This window comes from Labrus bergylta, chromosome 18, assembly GCF_963930695.1.
Source record: "Labrus bergylta chromosome 18, fLabBer1.1, whole genome shotgun sequence".
Classification (NCBI taxonomy): Eukaryota; Metazoa; Chordata; class Actinopteri; order Labriformes; family Labridae; genus Labrus; species Labrus bergylta.
Genome location: NC_089212.1, coordinates 1,757,454 through 1,776,214, shown reverse-complemented (window position 1 = coordinate 1,776,214; position 18,761 = coordinate 1,757,454). Strand labels below are relative to the sequence as shown.

At 39.7% G+C, this 18,761-nt stretch overlaps 1 protein-coding gene across 4 annotated transcripts in view; it reads left to right on the top strand.

The window, feature by feature from the left end:
- The window catches only part of lrfn5a (leucine rich repeat and fibronectin type III domain containing 5a), a 141,593-nt gene that overhangs the window by 107,206 nt on the left and 15,626 nt on the right, over window positions 1-18,761 (top strand). For all 4 annotated transcript variants that reach the window (XM_065966415.1, XM_065966416.1, XM_020648464.3 and 1 more), the window contains 6 exons: window positions 4,069-4,292; window positions 6,944-7,072; window positions 7,232-7,412; window positions 7,967-8,122; window positions 8,753-9,012; window positions 10,240-10,707. In XM_065966415.1, the coding sequence (XP_065822487.1) occupies window positions 4,096-4,292; window positions 6,944-7,072; window positions 7,232-7,412; window positions 7,967-8,122; window positions 8,753-9,012; window positions 10,240-10,707 (1,391 nt within the window). In that variant the 5' untranslated portion in view covers window positions 4,069-4,095. The remainder of the gene's footprint in view (window positions 1-4,068; window positions 4,293-6,943; window positions 7,073-7,231; window positions 7,413-7,966; window positions 8,123-8,752; window positions 9,013-10,239; window positions 10,708-18,761) is intronic.

The window sequence follows — 18,761 nt, the reverse complement described above, 5'->3', positions numbered from 1 at the left end:
CAAAATGATGGTACAAATACGATAGTTATCGTCTGGTAACAGTGAGACCTCTTGGTCTATACATCACATTCTTTCAGATGAAAATCACTGAGAACATTTCGGTGAGAAGTGTCAGTTTAAAAAAGTTACACCGCTGAGAGTTAGAATATTATGATATTGTGATTTTTAAGATTGTAAGTAATAAGACCACTGTCTTATTACTTACAATCTTAAAAATTACAATATAACAGGGAAGCAACTGTTCCCGTAAGCTATACAATTTGATCTACACCTTGCAAAAGAGGATTTGAAGCACAAAAATCTAAATGAACTCCCTGTTTTTTTCTAAATGTATGGCCTCATTGGCTGTGCCGAAAGTGTAAAAAAAGCTGATCAAGGAGCAACAAAAGTCAAGAGAAATCTTCAATCGCTTCTTCTTGGCATCTTCAAAAGAGTTTGAATTTGTGATTACTTCCAAGCCGTCGCTTTTTTGGCTGCCAAGTTGTTCTGCTGGTTATCCGTGTGAGATGTAAATTTGAATGCAGAGCCGTTTCAACACATGTAGCATGTGGAGAATCCATTTGAGTTGTCCATGGCTGAGCAATGGGCTTTATGGAAGACCTTCAGGGCACTATAGGGTGTTAGGGTGAAAGGCTTTCACAGAAGTGAATAAAGATGGCAGCGTGCATACGGGAAACAGAATCCTATTTTACACACCACTACAAACAGAGCTTTAATTTGTCTTCCCTACCCATAATCCCTTTGGTTAATTCATCATTCTGTTTGATCCAAGTGGTCGTACATGTCACCTCCAGCTACTCAGAGGATCTTACACTGTGTGTTCATAGAGAGGAGTAAGTGTGAAATTGAGCTCAATTTTGGCTTTATCTTTTTTTTCTGCATGTGTGACAAACAGGTGACAAGTCGTCATAGTGCATCCTGTATGGTTTCGAGTGTTGCGTACAAGCGTGAGAGCATAACAATGCCATCCTATTCCGTCTCTTCTCGCTAAACGAAATTCGTCCTCTTCCCTCTTTTCCCTTTCACAGCTCAGCACTCATTTTAATTAGCTCGCTGTCTGATCTCTCTTTCTTCCTCTCCCTCTATGATAACTCTCCCTCGTTTCCTTTCCATTTCGGTGTCTCTCTCACTCTTTCGCTCTCATTACAGTCATTTCTCAGTGTAATTAATGAGCTGATATCTCGTTTTGTGTCACGAGGGTCACGGCTCTCTCTCTCTCTCTCTCTCTGTGTGCGGGGCCAGTAAATGTGAGTCATGCGCCAGCACTCTACTTGGCCGTCGCTCTGTCTTCCTGCTCTTCTTTCTCTGCAGTTAAATAGCGAGGAAAAGAAAAATCAGGGATTGTGTGACCTACGACATTGCAGCAGATTTTAACTCAGCAATTACACAGAGAAATGAAAGAGATGTACAGAGAGAAGGACCACACAAGTGGACTAGACAAAGGTCTTAGCCCCGGGTACTGATTTGATAACATGAATATGTAGCATTTATTCTCACCCAGAGGAGAGCTTTATCGCACTGACTCCTGTTAGATGGTGTCAAATTCTGAATCATATACTACATTGAAATTCGAAACCGACCCCGTCATTGTACTTTCTAGAAGTTATCGACGAGTCCTTTGACGCCTATAAAATATTAAACCATGACAGCTCCTGAACTTGTCCAGATCAGGTTTCCTGGAAGGCCGTTTCAGGGTCAGCCTTCAGGGGTATGGAGAGTGATGTCGATAAATCCCTTGGAAGACCAAAACTAACAGTAGACTGGTTTTAGTAACTGCCTTTGTGTTCAAAGCCTGATTGGTCCTGCCTGTGTCAGTTCTCCATTGTTGTTGCTTCTTTATTTACTCATCCCATTAACATGCAATTTGTGTCTGGATATATGACCTAAATAAAGAACAGTGCACATCATACTTTGTTCCAAATCGCAATCTAGGGATTCAATGCTATGTCAAAAATAAAATCCACCTTTGTGCTGAAGGTTCAAGCATTTGCTGCAACGTATACTCCACAATCTGAATGAATGATGCTTTTCTTTACTTGGCTGTGTATGTTTATTAGCAAGCCTCCATCCCCTATCATGCTAATCTGTTTACTGAGCTCAGAAGCATGTTTAAAAGTGCACTATGGAGTTCAAACAATGTTTGAAGATAAAATCGCTAAATAAAATGTCAACACCTTAACTGTACACATAGTGAGGGCAAATCACAGCCATCTGAGAAGAGCTGTTCCTTTCCAAAACCAAAACGTTTTGCAGCTTTTCATAGACTATCTAATTTGTATTTTACACCACTGTATCATCTCATGACATGAACACAGTAATTAGGATAACCAACTGAAATAGCTTGCTTTGCAAATCATGTACTTTCCTTTGGATTAGATGTGGGTTTCTTTTTTTTGGGGTGGCAGTTCGGCTCAGTGGTTAGAGTGTGTGCCTCACGTAGAGAGGGTATACTTCTCGTTGCAGCAGCTGTGGGTTCAAATCCGACCTCAGCCCTTTGCTGCATTTCATCCCCAACTCTCATTTCCTGTCTCTCTCCAGCTGTCCTCTCCATGAAATAATGGCCCCAAAATAACTTCATTCTTTTAAATTCCTATTTATTTTCCCTGAAAAAAACATGCTGTTTTATTTCCATTGGTCCCTGATTAATTATTTACTTTTCACAACTGATCAGATTATTGATAACAAATCAGTCAGTGTTCAGTATCAAGTGTAGTGCTAATACATGAAAAAGGCCTTATTGACAATGTTTTAAGAATTAATTTGAGTCATTACTAAGAGCAGTTTGGCATTTGTTTGTTTGTTTGTTTTTGTTGATATTTGTAACCATTTCCTCAGCCAGTGTTTAGGCTTCATTAAAAATGCACAAATGTTTTTCTTCCTTTCAGGCCATCATTAAGATTTTTTATTTTTTTTAATTAAGACAAAGAAGCAGAAGAATGAGAAACACAATAATAAAATCCTGTTAAGGGTTATAACTGATGAATAAAGCAACCATTTTATAAAAAGAAATAACTTACTCATAATTTAATCTTTAAAAAAAATGATTATTATCATACATAAAACTTTTGTAGCACACTCTTCTTCACTGACATAATGAGTCACTGGATCCAGCTGTGTTGTTGTGTGGGTGAATTAATGAGTATTAGCCTATTTCTGCGTAAATGTGTGTGTTTGTGTGTTCTAAGGTATGCGTGTGTTTGCACTGTGATCCCTTTAATCCTGATTCTCCCATGTCCTTCAAGCCCCAATCAAGGTTGGCATTAATGAGCATTTTCTCTCTCCCTGCCGCACCCTCCCTGCTCTGTCTCTCACTCTAAACCTTTCACTAATTAACTTCAACCACTGCTGCTTACTAATGATGACCGAATGTGTGCGTGTGTGCATGCATGTACACTGCTGAACAAATGAATGATACTCCTCTGGTTTGATTAGCAATGCCTAGCAGATTCGGTTCTGATTTCAACTCAGAGGCCTTTGGGTTCCTCTGTTCATGTCTGGTGATTAAGATTTTTTTAACTCCATCGGGATCAAATTAGCTGCTGGTGTGAAGTGTAATACGTGTTTTGGAGTTATTCACTGATGTGCTAAAGTACGCTCTCAATGCACCTCAACACAATGCCTTGACAACAGGCCCTTTAAATGTGCAAGTCATTCCCCATATTTCAGTTATCATTCAACCCCTTACACTCAACATGCCATCTAGCTTTCTGCTTTCAGAGTGTCATCCAGTTTAGTTGATAAGGAAGCAAGTACAGTGGGTGTGAAGTAGTCTATAAACCCAGTGTACCATGAGTAATACTCAACACTGGAGAAGTGTGAAGCACACAGGCTCTGCAAACTGAAGATATCACAAACACACTGGGAAGGTATCCAAAGACAAATGCTTAATTATTCCCATTAACTTAATTAGGTAATGAAAGCTATATTTCTGTCTGTCTGTTCCTGTATTATATTTCCAGTATAGTTATACGATATATATGCCTGAGTTCCTATTGAGCAAACAGGTCTGGTGTCATTAACTTCTCAATTTCTCTCTCTCTCTTTGTCTCTGTCTGTCTCATTTTACAGGTGTCGTGTCCAGGTGGGTTGGTAACCATGGAGAGGCTGTTGCTGTGCGTGATGCTGGCAGTTGCCATGGCGGTGCGGGCACAGATCTGCCCGAAGCGCTGCGTATGTCAGATCCTGTCACCCAACCTGGCAACCCTCTGTGCCAAGAAAGGTCTACTGTTTGTACCGCCTAACATTGACAGGCACACAGTGGAGCTACGGCTAGCTGACAACTTTGTCACAAGGTAACAGTCACATCCATACTGTTACCTGTTGTTACCTGTCCTTCCTTCCAGGGAAAGCATTAGATTGTAGTGTTAAACTTAAAAAAAGAAAATCTAGATAATGACATAATGACAGAGGAACCAATCACACAGCTCTCTGATAGGTTTCTTTCCCGCTAAATAGCCAAAGGGTGATCCTTAGAGGTGAAGCCATGTTGTGTATAGGTATTGGCAGAACATTATATTCAGAAATCCATTTAACTGTAATTTTGGAAATTATGAGAAAAGTCCATCCTCTCCATCTTTTTCCTGCTCCACTTTTCAGAAAATGTGTGCTCAAACAGGCCGTTTTTGAGATTTGTATCTTTGTGACATCACAAAGGGCAGTAACCACTCCCCCAGGTGGGTGGCACTCCCACAGCTAGGTGTTTGTTCTGCCCTCTCTATGTACCATCTCACCATACACAATAGGGCATGGAGCGAGACAACGCAAGCCACCCAAGCCCTTCCAGAAGAGCTTAAATACAGGATGGAGTGGATTTAGATAATACAACTTCACAGACTCGTTGTGGGACACTTATTTAAACTTTTTTTAAAAGAGTATAATATGTGTCCTTTAAGTCTTCATACTCAAATTTGTTTTTGTCTGATCACCTGCAAGTGCTACAACATTTCCACTTTCCAACTTTTAGTTACAAATATGATTCTCTTGGTCTCGGCTATTGTAGCATGCTCTTACCAGAACTGAAATTGGTATCACACCCTGTGCTGCCTTAGAAATGGGTTTAAATCTTTTATCTTTACACAATGTGTCAACTAAACTGTGCTGAATTTTATGTAAATAATGGTTACAAAGAAACTACTAAATGTGAAGGTGAAGAATAGATAAAAGAACAGCGAGAGAACATCACTGGAGGGCATCTTCTCCAAGACGAAGTAAAAGACACTTACTGCAACTGGCAGATAACGAGCATTTTATTTTCATTTTATATTTCTACCTCATGATATCAACCTATATTAGAGCATGCACACATTATGACTGAACTTTTTATTAACTGATGTGTGAGAATGAACAACTTTTTCCCAGAACTGGAAATAGAGACGCTGATCTATGATGTCATCAGGCAACAAAGCCTGCAGCATCTCCGGCACAGATGAATAATCACAGAATTTTTGGACAGAATGGCGTTACCCTGGGTGCTTTTTTTCGCTGATACTAGAACAGTATCCCCTGGCAGTGCGATGAAATAAAACTCATTTCAGTGGTTAAAAAAAACACATTCTGTGGGGCCCCAGAGTAAGTCATAGTCGGTTCATATTCACTGGAGCAGCTCAAGGCTGTCTCTTGATGGCAGTGCAGTTTAAGACCACAGTTCTTTGGTTTGCAGTCTGTGGGAGAGATGTTCAAACTTACAAATATTGAATGAGCTACCCAGGAATAAAGGAATGTCTTTTTTTGAAGGAATTTCTCCTTCTAAATATATAAAGAACTTTTTTAAACACTATATAGGGCTTCAGGGTATGGCCATCTTGGTTGCATGTTGTTTGTGGAATAGGTGGGTTTCTTGCTTAAAGCTAAGCAAGTCACCTACTTCATCTTTCTCCCTGGCCACTGCCAGGAAAAGATAGGAATGTGCTCATCTCTGTGATACAAGATATTTGCTTTTGGAAGCATTCTGTGGTTTTTGTTGTCGTTGTATTGGCCATTATTATTTTACTATCATTATCGAAGGCCATAGCAAATAAGTGGAGAGATACCAAAATAACTTTTAATTTAGCTGATCGAGTTATAATAATTATATATATTGTAATTTGTGAAAGAGATCAGGTTTGGTCGTAGGTAGAGTCAGTAGTGTAAGTAAGTGGGTGGGTGTGTGTTGAAAGTGTATGGTGCACTTGTTGGATTCAAAAACATGAGGTACCCAAACAAGATGCATGCAGAAAATCTCTCTGAGCAGACTAAGGTGGCAGCTTTTATAATGTGTGTGAACAATGGACCCAGGTGCTCTCAGTCAGGCTGATTGGACAGCCACACCTCCCAATTACATACAGTATATTGGCTTTGATTGTATGCAGGACAATGGGTGTGGAGGGAACCAAAGATGAAAGCATTGGCACAAATGTATACAGGGAAATGATTGACCTTTTGGATTAACCTTTTTAATTAATTTATTTCATAGACATCTGCATCTTAATACAGACATTGATCTGGTTGTGGATTTTAGGTCATTATACTTCATCATATCAGCTGTTTGATTGAAATATGAACAGCACATTTAAACTAAGTTTCGGCCCAGTTATTATTTAGTTGTGAGAATTTCAACCGCCACATCTGCTACCAGAATCCCAGAAATATTGGCCTTCACCTGCATAAGTTAATTAATTGACGATGAGAGCAGATCACTTCCAAGACTTGGCCAGTGTTTAATGCTAAGAGAAAAGGCATACATTATCTATGGGGACTGCTTAGTGTAAGTGACTGTAAGGTTATGTAGGAAGTCACTCAAATGATAAGAGAGCTGCAAGTGCTTGAGTTAGACTTTTTGGTTTGAAGGTATGGGATTGTAAGTATACTCCTGGGAAAAGAATTACTAGTTGAGCTAGAGCAGCACAAACACACTCCAGCTGTACAGAACTGAACAAAAATCTTCTTTACCTTCATTTATCCACAGTGTGAAGAGGAAAGACTTTGCAAACATGACACGGCTGGTGGACCTTACATTATCCAGAAACACCATCTCCTACATCACACCTCATGCCTTTTCTGATCTGGAAAACCTCAGAGCGCTACACCTTAATAGGTATGGAATCATATAACACTGAAGATCTATATTTGTGTATTTGATATAATTTGTATTGTTTGGACAAATATTTGGTAGTAAGGTTTCCCAAATGTTACAAAAGTTGCATTTTGACAAAGATTTTGGCTTCATCCATCTCTCTGCTTGTTCTATCTGCAGTAACCGTCTGACGAGGATAGGCAATGATACATTCAGCGGGATGTCAAAGCTCCACCACCTGATTCTGAACAACAACCAGCTGGTGCTCATCCACCAGGGAGCATTCAACGACCTGCTGGCTCTGGAAGAATTAGACCTCAGTTACAATAACCTGGATTCTATTCCTTGGGAGGCCATCCAGGTCAGGATCTCTTTATACTGCAGCAGCCTTGGCAGACTACCTGTAGTGCTAGAGGCCCTTAAAAGAGTCGATTCCCCCAACACAATAAATTGTCCATAAAGATTTTGGCCATTTATATAAAATTCAAATAAAGACATCTTAGGGGCTTTTGGCTTTAAGTGCTCTGTTCATTAACTCCGTCAAGAGTTTCTATTGATCGTCTCACTGAAGAAGATTTTCTTTCAAAGAATATTCAGTGCTGACACTTTTATTTTACCTGTACTCTTACAAACGCCAACAAACAAGTCTTTTTTTATGTATAACATTGTGTGGGCCCCTGTGGATCTGCTTGGTGAAGTGTTCTGGAACTCGAGATGAATAAGATCCAATTGTCTTGTTTGATGAGTTTATGCTGTATGAAATAATTTGGTTGACTTTCATTAACATCATGTACAAAGGGTAGCAATTAAAACTGTATTATTCCTCATCAATAGATTTTTAAACTCTTTCAATAACTTAAGGAGTGCATTCTTCTAGAAGGCTAAGTTCTTTGCTTGTCTTTGTTGTTCCCACAGAAAATGACAAGCCTCCATACTTTGAGTTTAGACCACAACATGTTTGACTTCATTCCAGAGGGAACATTTTCCCTCCTCCAGAAGCTCAACAGGCTGGACGTCACTTCTAATAAACTCCAAAAGCTGCCACCAGACCCGCTTTTTCAACGAGCACAGGTACTGTCATTGATTTCCCCAACATTCAAATCCTTCAAAAACTTGATGGTTGAAACTCCAGATATGAATGACAGGATGATCTGACGTCTTTAATTTATTTAATTACGTTTAGACCCCTCGATGTGTGTGCAAAAATGAAAAGTTCTTACCAGCTATGAATTGTATCACTGTGCAGGAAATATAATAGGCAACTTGCAGTTAACGGATAACATACAGCGAATACACATTATGGAGCACTACACATAGATATACAGTATATCACATATATATCACATAAAAAGGGCTAAACATAATAACTTCACTTTCTGACAAGCTGATGGTTTTAATTGTGCCTGATTTAACTTCCTGCATCCCTGGTTTAGACCCACTTTTCTTATTATTTCTTCTCACAACATATTCTTTCACGTTTCAATAAGTTCCTAATGTTAATTGCTTTGCCAATTGTGAGACACATGACACCACGGGTTAGAGAATAATTTATTTTAATAGTCTTTAGTCATCTGTTAATTGGAAAAGGGGCCAGGTAGCAAACAGTGAATATGTGAAACTGAGCATGAAGGAATTTTTTTTTTCCTGCACAGCAAATTTGAGCTCAACTAATCACATTTTGAAATTGTTTCACACTGCCAGGTCTTAGCCACTTCAGGGATCATGACCCCCACTTCTTTTGCGCTGTCATTCGGCGGGAACCCTCTCCACTGTAACTGTGAGTTACTGTGGCTGCGAAGACTGAACCGGGAGGATGACCTGGAGACGTGCGCTTCACCCCAACACCTCTCCGGTCGATACTTCTGGTCCATTCCTGAAGAGGAATTCCTTTGCGAACCTCCTCTCATCACCAGATTCTCCCATGAGATGAGGGTGCTTGAAGGGCAGAGAGTTGCACTCAGGTATTTGTTTTTTAAACTGTGAAACATAAAAGAAAACTATTAAAAACACAAGTAATCTGTAACTCTTTCAAAGTTTCCTCATGAGCCTAAAAACACTCTTTGCTCTGCAACGATTTGCTAACACATACTTGTGTTCTAATTGTTATTCAAATTCAGTAATCAGTCTTCAAGCTGCTTAAGAATACAACAAATACTTTCCAATATTCAATGAAGCACAAGACAGGGGCATCACACTCAAATTTTAAGCAGACTGAAAGTAAATGAAGACACCAACAGGTCTGAGATATGATGATTATTTTATTTGCATATATATTGGTCACACCCTTCCACTCATGATAGATGTTATTTTTACAAACATGGAATAATAATGAAATTGGGATGGGGGGGGAATCAATGAGATGCTATTATCCTGTTTCCCTTATTGTACCTCGTTCTTAGACTATGTATGGAAGGGTTCAACGTCAGCATCATTTTCATGAGTTAAACATCAAGAAGCCATGGAAATGCAAGAAGTCATGTAAAGGTGTTAATGACACATTTTTTAAATCTTCTTGTCCCTTCTCACAGTAGCTTAAACTTTACATAAATTGAAGCGTGCTTGTTCAAATCAAAAATTGAGGAGGAGGAAAACAACACTTAGAGGATTGGTTATAATTTTTCACACTGGCCTCTTGTCTTTCAAATGTTTCTAATTTGGACAACTTCAAAGTACTTTATAATGTCAAATTAGCTTAATTTGTGGATTTGTCACTAAGAGTTGTCAAAAGCTGTTTTCAGCACCTTTGTTGACAATAAATTACTAAAGTAATTTCTGTTGACAAAATTTCTCAGGTTGTGGCATCTCAGAGGTGAAGCTATAATTGTTTTCTTTGCCATCTAAGAAAGTGAACCATGCAATATGGTATTTAAATTAAAAACCAAAGTGCACCCACGTTCTCTAAAGCTCTTTCCCTTCCTAATATCGACCATGTCCCACTCAGTACTGGTAAGAATATTTGGTGGCCAACACGTTCACAAAACAAATCCAGTGTAATTAAAATGGTTATTGTAAGACTCTAATGTGTACGGTGGACACAGCAGATAATGATCTGTGTTTTCCCTCTCAGTCTGGGAACGGTTGGTGGAGAGAACCCAAAAAAAGTCCCTCAAGCAACACTCTTCTTCTGCACACTTGACCCCATTCTGTCTTGTTTCTGACATATTCTATACTGCTTTCATTTCTGACAGGTGTAAGGCAAGAGGAGACCCAGAGCCAGCTATCCACTGGATTTCTCCTGAGGGCAAACTGGTCTCTAACTCCTCCAGAACGTTGGTTTATACCAACGGGACTCTTGACATCCTCATCAGTACTGTGAAAGACACCGGCTCCTTCACCTGCATCTCCTCCAACCCTGCTGGTGAAGCCCATCAAACAATAGACCTGGTTATTATCAAACTCCCACACATCTCCAACAACACCAACAACATCCAGGAGCCCGACCCGGGATCGTCGGACATTTCCACGTCGACCCGAGGCGGAGCCAATGGGAGCAATGTGACGGGTGACGTGAAGGGTGGGGTGGATAAGCGGGTGGTGACAGCTGAGGCCACTTCATCCACGGCTCTTATCAAGTTCAATTTCCAGAGGAATATTCCAGGCATCAGGATGTTCCAGATACAGTACAATGGGAGCCAAGATGACTCGCTGGTTTACAGGTAAGACTGACAGAAACGCTGCATCACCCTGAATTTTCACACAATGGAATCATTAAGGTTGATGTGGAGGCAGAGCATTACCCCAGTCTGTGTTGTTCAGATTATATTACAGTAGATTAGATGAAACTTTAATTATCCTGTTGGGATCTGTTCACTATGAGAGCACTTTATGAGCTCCATAAGGGTTCTACAGGAGCAGTAAAAGGGGAAACAATAAGGGCTATAAGGGTGCTACAAGAGCACTAGAAAGGGTGCTACAAGGGAACTAAGAGGTTGGTATGAGGTAACTATAAGGGTGCTGTGAGGGTGCTGCTGAAATGCTTTGCTCCTGTACTTAAAAATAGGCTTCAGGAAAATAAAAATAAACTCTATACATATGCACAATACCTAAAATTAAATCTGTCCATCCCAGCTGTTATTGGTTGAAAGGCATGGTACATCTAGGCAACCGATAAAGAGTGTATCCCTGCCTCTTGCCAAAGGAAAATGCCAATAGAGTTTAATTACCATATCCTTGCTACTGATTGCGTCATTCTTAAACAAGCATTGGTGAAGACTACAAGAAATGTTTTTAGGCATATGGTATTTGTCATGGTTTATTGCAGTCCAACAAGTACAGCTGCTAGGACAGCTAACCCTAACCCTAACCCAACAGGATGAATGACATCAGCACAGAAATAAAATCAGGATGGAAAGCAAAGACGGAAGATAAACATCGATGTGAGAAAGTTCATGATCCTCAGGCAAACCCGACAAAACAAGGCAGCAAAACTCTGTGCTGCTGACTCACCAGGACAGCCTTGACAGGGAGAGCTCCGCTGGTCCTTCTTGACTTTTGCTGTTTGCTCTGGATTACACAGATTACATCGATCTCACAGGGAATGATTGTTATTTGAGCTAAATATTTACTCCGGCGAAATGGGGGAGAGGGAATTAACAAACACACAGAGGCTTTTCGTAGGGAAATCTGCCAGTATTATCTGCCTTTCATATCATTGCTAATCCCCTTTATATACATACTTCATCATCATCATCAAGATCTGAGGGAGCATTGAAATTGACCGTCTGGGTCATGATGATGACAATGCTTAAGGTTGTTATCAAATCATTCTCTGAAGATTGATTTTATCACTATGAGCTTTGAATTTGAATTTCCCTGATCTCTTACAGTGGTTATCTCTCTGTGAAGATACCAATGTATAATTAACAAAGTGCCATCTTTCATGGAAAAATCGGTTGGTATTATTATCCTTTTTATATTCATTCAAAATCTCTGCAAATAATTCACCAGCATTTAACCCCCTGATAGGATTTTAAAGATGTCTGTCTTTCAGATATAAAGTTTTATCTTTTCAATTCAAGATAGCTTCTCATTCTCTTGTACTCTCTTTAATTAACAAAGGCAGAACAAAGCCTTTGTACACATCTTGGATTATTATTAAGATTTAGGGTAGTTTCACATTAAGGACCAGGGCCCGGATACGAGTGCGCTTGACCCCAAAGTCTGGTTCTTTCGGTTTGGTAACTGTGCCCGAGTCTGCTTGAAGATGGTGCTCTGGGGCCAAATCATGTGTACTCAAGTACGGTCGGCGGGAGATGTGAACACAACCGTGCTATATTAGGGAAGGCCACTATATGACATAAGTCCAAACCTTTGGTGGCTCCTATCGCTTCAAAAAAATTTCTTATCACAGCACAGGCCCATTTCGTCCTCTGAGCTAAATGATTGATGTGGAAGTAGAAAAAGAGTCAATGTTGGCGTCTCAGAAATGACTAAAACATCCACAGTTAGCAGGATGGACTCCGCCCATGAGTGGTTGCCATGGTTGCTTCTACTTCTTTCTGCTTTTTGGCGGATTTGCAAACCAACTACGAGCTGTGTACATACATAAGTGTACTCGGGTACGGAACGATGTTACTAATATGAACGCAGACCAGCAAGGGAGGGGGAGAGCAATCGTGCTCGGGCACTCTAAGAAACAATCGTGAAAACACCATTAAAGATTCTGGTTGGAAAGAACTACGTTGTAAAGCATGGTGGCCTAAAAGAATCCTGTGTGTCTTCCTGTCTTTTCATGCCCCCTCCTCTTACTCTGGCTCCCCTGTCCTCTTCTTTCCCCCCCAATATTAAGCACCGAAGTCATTTGAGTTTCTCTGTGTTATTTTGCACACCTCTTGTCTTTAGATAGCCAATTGATTTCCATTCAACACCTCCACTGGCAAAAAGAAATGACCCATTGATCCGTTGTTTTGTTTTTTTTACATTCAATAACAGAGAAGAGAGGCAAGAAAGGACAGTGATGGAGATAGAAAAAAGAAGGAGGGGAGGGAAAATATGTGTGGGAAACATTAGGGGGAGAGTTCAAGGAAAGGGAAGGAGGGAAATAGAAAGGTATACAAAGGGAAGACTGGTTGTATTGTCGCAAACAGGACGCTTACATTCAAGTTCAGTAAGAGTTTATTGATTTGGTGCACATCTCTGCAGCACCCCCCCCCTCCTTGTTCAGCACGATGCTTTGGGTCTAGGGAGGGATGCTGGATGTATTTTCATTTTTCAGCTGTCTGTGTAAACAGATGAGTGTGTGACAGTTTAAAGCTTTCACAGGCATGTCCTTCCCATTATGTGAGCCTATCCTGGATGTATAATAGGTTGCACATCTCAATTGCAGCAGTAATATAACTAGATTCTGTATTGATTCCAGCAAAGAAACCCAGCCCACCTCTGCTCCCAGTGGGAGGTCAGTGTCAGCTACAGAGCACAATGCTGCATGCAGCTGGCAGGGATTCTGTGTCTCAAGGACACCTGAGACAGGCAGATGTTTACTGATACAGTGCTGATGTTTTTCACACAGGTTCTCCTGCTTAAGTTTTGTCTTTTCTTTTCAGAAGGCAGGTCTTATAGCCAGTTTGTCATAGCAGTATACACCCCTCAATATAATTAAAAAGATAGAAGAAAGGCTGACTAACTAATCATTTCAATCTATTATTTAAACTGCTTATTATTTAAACTGCTTAACTGTCTTAATGTTTCACAGGCTGTCAGAATGTTTCAGTCAAGCATCTTCAAGGCCAGTCATTTTTTTTTTTTTTTTAACCTTTATTTAACCAGGTAATGACCCATTGAGATCAAGATCTCTTTTACAAGAGTGACCTGGCCAAGAGGGCACCTTTTAAGACCTACAAAAATGTGAACTTACTTGTATTATGAGTCAATAAATGTAGGGTTTATTTTTCGTTATCTGTAACAGGTGTCATAAGTACAATCTAAATGACAGTTGTTTTCTATGTTCAACAATAGGGCTACTTAAAAAGATATAAAGTAATATTAAATACCGTCATATGTGTCACACATTAAGACCTGATGATGTACTGTTTGGTGTTTCATTTGGTACTGGTCCACTCAAAGGACAAAAGTGTGATGCAACAAGTTAGTCGTGAGCCCTGCAAATAAAATGCAATCAAAATCTCTGTTATAATCACAAACTTTCCCAAAATGACTCAGCCTTTGTGAACTTTGTGAACTACACAATGACTACCTCTAAGTCCCTCATTCACAGGGAAAGTAAATTTGTCTTGTTCTGTGGCTTCTTTTCGAGAAAATATATGATCGTAAATTGAGTTAAACAATTTTTTGTATTTAGTTGTGTCTACAAGAAGAGATTTATGGAGCACTGCATTTTCATATTCATTTCTGCACTACAAACATCCAGCTCGTGTTACATGTACTTTTATACAAATGCCTCTCATCCATCTGAAAACTATAAAACCAAAGATATTTATTTTATCTAGCTTAAAGAAAGCAAACTATAAAGGATCTCGATTAAGTCAGGTCAGGTCAAGGAGATAATGTTCTGACCTTTCACAGCAGAACTCTCTGGCCCCTCACACCTCATTGGTTTTTATTGAACAATGAAAGCCTTGTCCATGATGATAATAAAACTCACTGGCAGCATCTACGACCATAATGCGGCCACAAAATGGAATGTGCTCTTATTCAGATGTAGACCAAATTAGTGCACTTACTTAAGGGTTTGAATGAATGCAAGTCATTCTGGGATTAGAGAAAGAATGACTTCCAAATGATAGCCTTAATACACATCTTGTTTAGTAAATAAATAAAAAATCATACTTAAGTGTTTGTTACTTGACTAGAGAGACAAAAAATAATTTTATTTTTAATTAGTGTAGTAGTATATTAGGTAAGTTTCAACATTACAGTCTGCAGTTTTTCCTAGCTAGCTATTCTGCAAGTGCATCTTCTCTGGATGCCAGAGTTTGAAGAAAAGCTATGTTTAGCTTTTTTAAATTCACTAAGGAAAGAGGAAGTCAGTGACCTAAAGTTCTGAAGTTGATTCTAGCTTTGGTGGGTCAAACATGCAGGGATGGACAGGTCCAAATGGAGCAGCCAGATGAACCCTCCATTAGCCGGTCGTATCACTTTTTGACAGTCTTTCCAGCAAGCATGTTTTCAGTGCATTCAATGGACACGCCCATATCATCCCAGAGCAAAGATTAGTGCGTCCATGATTTTTCCTTTTTTTTTCAGTACTCAAATTTGGCCTGGTGCTTGATAATGGTGGATTCTGTAGTATAAAAACTTGAAATACAGGTTTTATTGCTTCACATGGACTTTAGACAAATGCTGCATGCCTAATTCAGTGAAGAACAGACGTAGAATTCATTATTTTTCCATCCTGTTCCTCATCTCATCTCATCTGACTTCTGTTCTGTTGCTTTTTTTTCCTCATATGTGCTTTCATTGGTTGTTTTCCACTCCAGTAGATCCATCAAGCTACAGGGGCTGGTTGCCATTTGCCATCAAGCAAATTGTGTGGCAAGCTTTTTTATGAGGCAACACAACAGGGGAGAGGGGCGGGAGGGAGGGGGGTGAATTTAGGCCTTTAAAAAGACAGAGTCTCTCTCTCTCGCTCTCTCTCTGGTGGGATGCAGTTTATCCTTGCCAATGGTCCCTGCGGCCCAGGTATTACACCTTGCTCAGTTGTGCTTAAGGGCGTGAAAAAACATCTGCCTTTATCCTGCCATAATGTTCCAACTCTGATTTTATAGCAACATAAACACATAGCGGGCCTAACATTACAGTGTTATTGTTGTAAGTAGTCTATGGGGTTTTAAACACGGACAAGGAGTATAGAGGAAAATACCGCAGCAGTAATGATGACTCAGGAGGGAAGGAGGAGCGATTTTAAAAAAGAGTGTCAGCAAAGGTAGCAAGGGAGGAAGGAGGGATAGGAAGGAACAGTGTTAAGAGAGTTAACATGGCTCTCTTCAATCAGATGAGGGAATTCAAAAGAGGGAATGAGAGAAAGGTGAAAAGAAGGAGGAAGCGAAAAGGAAGAAAGTGTAGTGCAGAGGAACTGTAAGAAAGGAAGAAACAAAATAAGAGTGTATAGGTCATAAAAGAAGTGAGTATTACTTGGTAGGAAGAGGTTATAGAGGGGAGATTCAGAAGACTGATACAACAAGAAAAGGACAGGCAATATGGGGTCATATGTTAGCAGGGTTAGAAGAGGTTAGAATGGAAAAAAAATGGAAAGAAAGGAAGAGGAGAGCGATCAAAAGGAAGAGAGAAAATGGAGCAGAAAATCATACGAGAAGGAGAGTAAGAAAACATGATGAGAAGTATCAAACAAATAATGCAAGAAACTAAAAAAAACTAACTCCAATGTGAAAGTAATAATGAATAACGGAAGCAAGCATGGATGGAAAAGTAGGAGGAGCCTGCAGCAGCACAGAGAGAAATAAAGATGATTCAGCTAAAGTGGAAGAATGGAGCTGAGCTGGGTAGATGGAGGTCCACACCCAGCTTCAGATAGTGCTGAGACGTCTTCCCCGCATCTGGGACAGCTTTCGTTGCACAGCCCTTTGACATCGACTCTGCTGGGCTTGTTTGCACTGAGCTCAGCAGGAAAATGAGATTCTGCCATCTGTTTGTTATCAAAATTAGGAATAGAGGAATGTGAAAACTGGGGCCTCTGCTGGTTGTCAGATGTAAGGATAACTTGGTGGGAAGAAGTGATAGAGGGAGGCTTCAGAAGAAGGAAAAAAAAGAAAAAGAAGGGCAGTATAGGGAAATCTAAAAGAGTATAGAGTATGTTTGAATAAGGACGTGAAGAAAATCAGAGAATAATGATTAATTTGTGATTAATATCAGTTTCACAGTCAGGCAGGTTGGCATTAAAGGCTTTATATGTGATTTTTAGTTCCAGCAGATGTCGCCCTTGAGCACCAGCATGAAACCAAAACAACTCGCGCTGCATGTTAGAATGCTAATGCTAGCGATCTTTATTATGCTCGTATCATCACACTGCATGTAAATTTACCTGAAATGAGTGTGATCTAGAAACACAGTTAAGCAGTGAGTACAGTATGTTATTCTTCTTTTCTCTAGTCCCTCAATTAAACAACTTTTATACACAAGGGGAGGAGTCAGCCGGCCGTCCCGACGATGTAAACAAAGTGAAGATAGGACTCTGAAAACTCTGAAAACATCACAGACAGTGGGACTCGGGTGTTACACCCATTGTAGACAGTCATTATTTTCAGAGGATATACTTGATTTCTGCTACATTTAAGTGTGAAAAATCACATATAAAGACTTTAAATTAAATGTTATACCTAAATCAATTGTCTGTTTGGGTGTGTGGGAACTTTAATATTAAGATTAAGATTAAGATTACTGACATATAAAGTCACTTTATGAAGTTTAAATGCAACACTTGTAAGCAAAACTGTGTCTATTTACGTGTTCACTAGATAGAGTACAATTTAAGTATTACCTATCATGTTTTAACCACCTACTAGCTAGCAACTCTGGGGAGAAAAAAATCCTTTTAGCTGGGTAGACAGTTGCTAAGTTTGTCTGTATGCAAAACATAAATGGTAAACATTAAATGGACTTGAGCTTGTAGAGCGCTTTTCTAGTTTTCTGACTACTTAAAGCAATTTTTACACCGTAGGTCACACCTACACATTCACACACTGATGGCAGAGGTCGCTAAAGTGTCCATCATTATTAACTAATCCAGTCAGACACATTTACACTCCACCGACGAAGCAGCTGGAGCAACTTGTGTGTCCACAGACACATCTGACATGAGGCTGCAGGATCTTGGGGATCGAACCCCTTACTGTACCTTCTCTCTGAGCCACAGCTGAGTCAGTTTTAAGAGATGCATTTGCATGTAACAACTTCCTGTCTGGAAACAAGGTTGATAAGAGTAGTGAAAGTCAACCATGACAACGTGTTGTGATCCATCAAACCTTAAAAATGACTTAAAATATGAACCTGATTCGTGTAGATGAGAGAGACTGCAGTGTTTGTTGAAGCCTTTGCTGTTCATCTTTCTATAAAACAGAGTCATGTCATTCATTTTCAGTATAAACTTCACTAGAGCAGCTTTAAAGCTTTTGATTATTCTGTGTAATTAAACCTCTTTTGACTGCAGATTTCAGCTGCTAGAGCCCAGTTTGATCTGCCTCGTTAGCATGCGACTCCTGAGAGGAATTTGATATTCATTAAACACATTTCCAAAATTATAATTCCTTTGATTAGATCTTTTATTCATACTTCTCTCTGAAAGTAGTAATTAATTAACACATAATTCCTTAAAAGCCCAAAAATGGCGACTCCTCTACGCGTCACCTCAGCAGCCACCTGTTTGCTGTTCTTTCTTTCCAGTTTCACTAATAAGAGAGACAATTTTAAGAGGGAACATTCAGACATAATGGAGCTGAAGACTCTGCTATTTCTCTTCTTTGAGTTTTTAATTGTAGGGTGGTGATTGTGAGGAAAAGAGAATCAAAAGGTGTGGATAATTGTAGTTTTTTTACTCAAGCATTTTAAGTGTGCAAAAATATTCAAAACATCCGAGTAAGTCTTTAAAACTGGTGTGAACAGTTTCATTCCATTGCAAACTATAAAAATCATTGCTAGACCACCTGCAACAGTGACTTTGTCCCTGAGACTGACTTTGAACGGGGTTTCATGGATCACATTGGATGGGGAGGTGTTAGTAAATCCCCCCTGGCCCGGG